At 54.1% G+C, this 6,515-nt stretch overlaps 1 protein-coding gene across 2 annotated transcripts in view; it reads left to right on the forward strand.

The window, feature by feature from the left end:
* CDH22 (cadherin 22) overlaps window positions 1–2,539 on the forward strand; it is a 71,272-nt gene extending 68,733 nt beyond the window's left edge. For both annotated transcript variants that reach the window (XM_060078270.1, XM_060078271.1), the window contains exon 11: window positions 1,983–2,539. In XM_060078270.1, coding sequence (XP_059934253.1) covers window positions 1,983–2,539 — 557 coding nt within the window. The remainder of the gene's footprint in view (window positions 1–1,982) is intronic.
* Window positions 2,540–6,515: the final 3,976 nt, after the last annotated feature.

The following is a 6,515-nucleotide window of genomic DNA, read 5'->3' on the forward strand; positions in this document are numbered from 1 at the left end:
CTCCGCAGCTCCTGGCCTCCAGCTTCAGAAGCTGTCCATCCATCTTTCCCACTTCTCTCCTGACACCTTTCCTCCCTCCCAACCTGTCCCTAGATCCCACCTCCTTCCCTGCCATGACCCACCTTGTTAGGTCGTGAGCCAGCACGCTGCCCCATGGCCCTCACAGCTGGTCCTGGCCACTGGCCTGGCCTGAGCTGTTTGGAGCTGCAAGAAGAACCCAGTGCCTGATAGGATACCCAACACATGTCTGTCCATCCATCCACCCACCTATCCATTTAATTCTCTCATTTGCTCATCGGTTCCTAATTTATCCATCCAGTGAGTACCCCCACCCATGTGCTAAATTATTCTAGGCAATGGGATTCATCAGTGAATGAAAGAGACAAAAAGCCCTGAGTAACTGGAAAGTTGGGGTTGCCATCGCTGAGACTGGGCGACTGAGGGTGGGAAGGGGGAAAGATTATTCCTTCAAATTTGGACACATTAAGTTTGCGGTTCTCCTGGTCAACCCCGAGGACTTGCTGGAGAGGAAACTGGATGTACAATCTAGACTTCAGGGGAGAAGTCCAGGCTGGAGGCTGCAATATGGGAGTCGGCAGCCTCTAAATGGAATTTAAAGCCACGAGACAAGGAAAGCAACAAGAGAGGGGGTGTGGAAAAAAGACCAAGGACTGAGTCCTGGGACATCTGATGTTAAGAAGTCAGAGAGGAGAGGAGAAGAGAAGCTTGCTTATAAGGTTGAGAAGGAGTTATCAGTGAGGTGGGAGGAGGAAGAGTATGCAGAGTCCTGGAAGGCAAGTGAAGAAGACCAGAAAAATCTGCTCATCCTTGCATCACCCAGGTCTCCATCCAATTCTTCATTCAGTCTTTCATTCAACAAGCATGGTTCTCTTGCTTACTGCATGCCAGGCACCACTCTAGGGGAACGTTCCCCAGGTCCTGGAGGGCAGTTGACAGTGTGTATTTTTTTTTTGCGGTACGCGGGCCTCTCACTGTTGTGGTCTCTCCCGTTGCGGAGCACAGGCTCCGGACGCGCAGGCCCAGCAGCCATGGCTCACGGGCCCAGCCGCTCCGCGGCATGTGGGATCTTCCTGGACCGGGGCACAAACCCATGTCCCCTGCATCGGCAGGTGGACTCTCAACCACTGCGCCACCAGGGAAGCCCACAGTGTGTATTTTGAGGTGGGGTGAGACTGACATGTTAACATGGCAGGGTCTGTGCTATGAATGAGCAGTGACTTTCAAACCTGAGCTGCCTGGGCATTACCTGCAGGCCTTATTGAAACAGACTGCTGGGCCCCACCCAGTAGATCTAGGACAGGACCTGAGAATTTGCATTTCTAACAAGTTCCCAGGAGATGCTGATGCTGGTCCAGGGTCCGAACCAGGGTGATAGAGAGGAACCCCTCATCAGGGGAGCTTGGAGGTGATATCCTGAACCCGGCCTTGAGCTCTCAGGGAAGGGCTCCTGCAGGAGATATCTGGACCACAGACCCAAAGGGCGAATAGGGTGATCAGGGCTTCTGGAGTGGACAGAGGAGGGCAAGGGTGAAAGAGAGGTCAGGGTCAAGGACATTTCACTCCCCCCAGACCTCAGCTGCCCCATTCCCATCGCCCCCCCCACCCCAGCACCCAGAGACCTCAGGGGCATGTATCTTTTCATAGAGTTAAGGATGGAGACCTCAGAGTTTGGGTCCAGCCCTCAACACCCATGAACCCTCTTAACACTGCTCTCTGTCCCCACCCCACCCCCAGTGGTGGCATAGGCTTGATTTGCACACCTCCCAAGATGGGCAGCTCACTACCTATCCAGATAGCCAGCTACGGTCTGACTGTGAGAAAGGTATTGTTGCACAGAAATCTAGGAAATTTGCATGAGCATTTAGGCTGAGCCAGCTCTGCTGGGGAGGAGGGGAAGGGTGGTCCCCGACTGCCCTGGGCGGGGCTCTGCCCTCACGCGCCCCCTTCTATCTCCTGCGCAGTGCTGGTGTTGCTGATCCTCACCCTCAGGCGCCACCACAAGAGCCACCTGAGCTCGGACGAGGACGAGGACATGCGGGACAACGTCATCAAATACAACGACGAGGGGGGCGGCGAGCAGGACACCGAAGCCTACGACATGTCGGCGCTGCGAAGCCTCTACGACTTCAGCGAGCTCAAGGGCGGCGGCGACGGCAGCGGCGGCGTGGGCCCGGGCGGGGGCGCGGGGAGCCCCCCGCAGGCCTGCCTGCCTTCGGAGCGCCACTCGCTGCCGCAGGGGCCGCCGAGCCCCGAGCCGGACTTCTCGGTGTTCAGGGACTTCATCAGCCGCAAGGTGGCGCTGGCGGACGGGGACCTGTCGGTGCCGCCCTACGACGCCTTCCAGACCTACGCCTTCGAGGGCGCGGACTCGCCAGCCGCCTCGCTCAGCTCGTTGCACAGCGGCTCATCGGGCTCCGAGCAGGACTTTGCCTATCTCAGCAGCTGGGGTCCCCGCTTCCGGCCCCTGGCCGCCCTCTACGCCGGCCACCGCCCAGAAGGCGAGGCCCCGGCCTCCTAGCCCGCCCTCCCTGCAGCCCAGGACCCAGCTGGACCCCAGGACAAAGCACGTCCCCTGCTCACCCCCTTCCCCCAACCCTCCCAGGGCGGCCGGACGGGAGGGGGACCTTGTTCGGGCAGCGGACTCCCCGACGGCATCCCTCCCCTGGGGGGGCGGGGGGGGGTTGGGCAGCTTTTGCCCAGAAGTGCGGGAATTATGACCAACATCATTAAAACTGCAGCGAGAACGGGCACTGTGTGGCTCTGGGGTTAGACAGGGCGAGAGGGTGGTGTGGATCCCTCCTGGCTTAGGGGAGAAGCTGGGGGGAGGATGCTGCAGAAGTGCTCCCCCCCGGAATACCCCATCAGAGTTAAGAAGAAAGAAGGGCTGTTCATTTACTAAGCGCCTACTGTGTGCTGGGCCTGTACAAAGACCATCTTAGTCATCACACAAACCTCGAGGTGGGGCCCTGCAGGTAACAGTTGGAGAAAGCCACCCAGAGAAGTGGCTGGGACCTGTCCAAGGACACCTTGCCAGTGTACCGTGGAGCCACAGCACTTACCGGCTACCTGGCCTTGGGCAAGTTACCTCTCTTCTCTGGGCCTCAGTTTCCTCCTGTGTCAAACGAGGCAAATAGCAGAACCTACCTCGAGGAGTCTTGAGGATAAAAAGACTTCATATGTGTCAAGTGGTTAGGACAGTGCCTGGCACATAGTAGGTGTTCAATAAATGTTAGCCTTTGATACTGTTATTATCTTTGTTGTTATTTAAAGCCCAGCATATCTGCCTCCCAGATCTGAGTTCTCTCCCCCTTTTCCCAACATCTCCAAGGAAGCGTTGCTCCTGCTCTGAGTCGGGGATAGGGACGTTCCCAGAAACTGGAGAGCCTTCCGGTGTCTCAGGCAACACTGGAATAGGACACCTGCGTGCCAAGAGAGGACAAGGTGGGCAGCTCCAGGACTTGGATGAAGTGAGAGGGTTGATGGGAGATGGAAGGGTCAGAAGCCACTGAGTGTGTTGGGGACCTTATCTGTTTGTTCTGGGAACCCAGCAGTTTCCCCATCCATGGACCCAAGTTAAGAACCCTAGGGCTAAGTCACCTCTAAGAGCCTCCGGCTCTGAAACCATTTGATTATAAGATATAGGTCATTTGTCCTCCTGCCCCACACCCAAGTGATGAATTCATTCTACATTGATTGGCTGTGAATTCCAGCTCCTGCTAGATCAGCATCCTTCATCAAAGTTCTCAACTGCTGAAGCCTCAGTTTCCTCATCTGTAAAATGGGGCTATTGATAGCCCCTACCTTAAAAGATGTTAAGAGGCTTAAAGGAGATAAAGAATGTTAAGTTCCGATCCCAGTGCCTTCCTGCCACATTGAAAGTGCTCAATAAATAAATGCTCATTTGCCTTATTCTTTTACCCTCCCAGGGAGCATTCATTCATTCCCTCCACATTTGCCAAGGTCCAGTGTGACAGATCCGGAGATAGTCATTATGTCCTGAGTGCCTTGCCTGTATTATCTCACCTAAGTTAGATACTGTCAGCCCCAGTTCACAGGTGAGGAAACTGAGGTTCAGAGAGTAGTAACCCGTGCAAGGTTACACAGAGCATGAGTAGTTCCTGGCTTCCAGTAACTTCCAACCTGGGTGGGGGCAGGAGGCAGGGGGCCAGAAGCAGCCAATAACAATGCATTGGGTAAGAGTTGTAGCAGAATTAACAGAAAAAGATCCTGGAAACACCGAAGAAAGATTGAATAATTTCCAGCGGAGGTGACTCCAACTGGATCTTGAAGAATGAGTATGAGATGTACGAGATGGCCAAGCAAGCAAGACATTCCAGGCAGAAAGAAGAGCATCCTCAAAGGCTGGGGGCAGGGGGGCCGCAGGAAGCATGTGGCAGCTTCAGGAGTGGTGTGTGGTCCCCAGAGCTGGACCACTGGGAGGAGGAATAGTGAGATGTGAGCAGGGAAGGCTGGTTGGAGGTGGGTTGCGCAAAGACCTTTAAGGCCAGGCTAAGAAAGGATGCTTTGTTCAACTTGACCATGTCTCCTAAAGTCCACTGAGGGATAGGGGGTTAGTGTGGTTAGCCCAAGTGGGGACATATCAGGACCCTCATCCATATAGGAGCCTTAACCCACGGTTCCTGTAGCTCATGATATGAATGGGTATTGTAATGTGGAGCCCACTGGGGTGATGTGTGATCCCCTCTCTCACTCATGTGTGCCCAGCTCTCATGTACAGAATTCCAACTATTCTCAGGTTGGTTATTGCCATCTCCATTGTAGAGAGGGAAACTGAGACCCAGACCCAGAGGAGTAAAGTGACGGGCTCAAGATCACCCAGCTGGTAGGGGACAGAGGTGGGATAACACAGGACCTCTGATTCCAAGTCTCTGTTCCTTCCACATATGCCCGTTGCCTTGACAGACTCTGACCCTGCCGAGAAGGAGATTACAGGCAGGTTATGTGTCCAGAGGGACGAACAAATACAGAGTCACAAAACCCCCTGAACATACATGGGGAATGACTTTCTCAAGGTCACACAGGGTTAAAGAGCTTACAGAAATAAAAAACATTATTCATCCAGAGTCACCTTCTGAGCCTCTGGCTCTTCCGTTTTCCAGCTGTGTGACTTTGGACAAGTGTGTTACCCTCTCTGTGCCTCTGTTTTCTTATCCAAAAAGTGCACCCACTACAACACCTACTCCATAGGGTTGCAGTGAGGATAAAATGCAGAAATAACCACTGACGCTTACCGAGCATTTCCCACACGCCAGGCACTGCTCTAAGCACTTCACGTGAATTAACTCTTTTAGTCCCTCACCAGCCCAGTGAGGTAGCCCTCATTTTATAGGTCAGAAAGTGAGCCACAGAGAGGTTAAGTAACTTGCCAAGATCAAACAGCTAATAAGTGGAGATGCCAAGATTTAATGGGAGCGCTCTGGCCCCCAGAACCTACACTGTCTGCAGCACTCACAGTGCCTGGCACACAGGAAGCATTGGATATGTGGCCTGGGAGTATCTGGTGTCCCCATCTGTGCCCGGGGAGAACTTCACTCACCGCCACATTCTACAGCCTGTGGGAGTCCTCAAGCCTCCCCGAGATTTCTGCTAATACTGGGGTGGGGATGGAGGGATTGATCACGTTCCCTTAATCCCCTCTGCTTCCAGCTCCTGCACCTGCATTTGCTTCCTCCACTGGGCCCTGAGCCAACCCAGGAGTGAAATACATGAGTCCGGCCCCTTCTCTGGGTTCCACAAGGTGTCCACTAATGTCAAGCATTTCGTGAGCTTTGTACACTTTTCTGATGGTTTGGGGTCACAGACAAGGGCCTGGTTGTGGCGTACACAGACTTTAACCATCGCCTTCATTGGTTGCCACCAATTTCCCCCACGAGCTCCATTTCCTCTCCCTGTGTTACACAGAGAGCACAGCCACCCCAGCTCTAGGCCCTAATTGGGCACACCCGACTCTATCATGGAGCTCAGAAAACAAAGAGCCTTCCCTTTCCCTTTCCCGTGTCTGCCCCCCTTTCAAGGCATCTGAGAAAATGAAAAGAAAAAAATTTCCCTTTTATTGTCATCATCTCCATCACTGTTGTCAGCACGGGATAAAAGAGCAGTCAGGGTCATGAGCAAGAATAGATATATAATTGGCCAAGAGTTTGTTTGTTTGTTTTTTTTGCTGTACGCGGGCCTCTCACTGCTGTGGCCTCTCCCGTTGCGGAGCACAGGCTCCGGACGCGCAGGCTCAGCGGCCATGGCTCACGGGCCCAGCCGCTCCACGGCATGTGGGATCTTCCCGGATCGGGGCACGAACCCGTGTCCCCTGCATCAGCAGGCGGACTCCCAACCACTGCACCACCAGGGAAGCCCTGGCCAAGAGTTTTAGAACCAGGGATATTAATGACAATGACAATGATGATAGTAAGGAGGATGACAGCACCCATACATGGCGCTTGCCGCAGGCCAGGCACTGTTCTAAGCCCTGTATGTAA

This window comes from Mesoplodon densirostris, chromosome 16 (assembly GCF_025265405.1).
Source record: "Mesoplodon densirostris isolate mMesDen1 chromosome 16, mMesDen1 primary haplotype, whole genome shotgun sequence".
Lineage (NCBI taxonomy): Eukaryota > Metazoa > Chordata > Mammalia > Artiodactyla > Ziphiidae > Mesoplodon > Mesoplodon densirostris.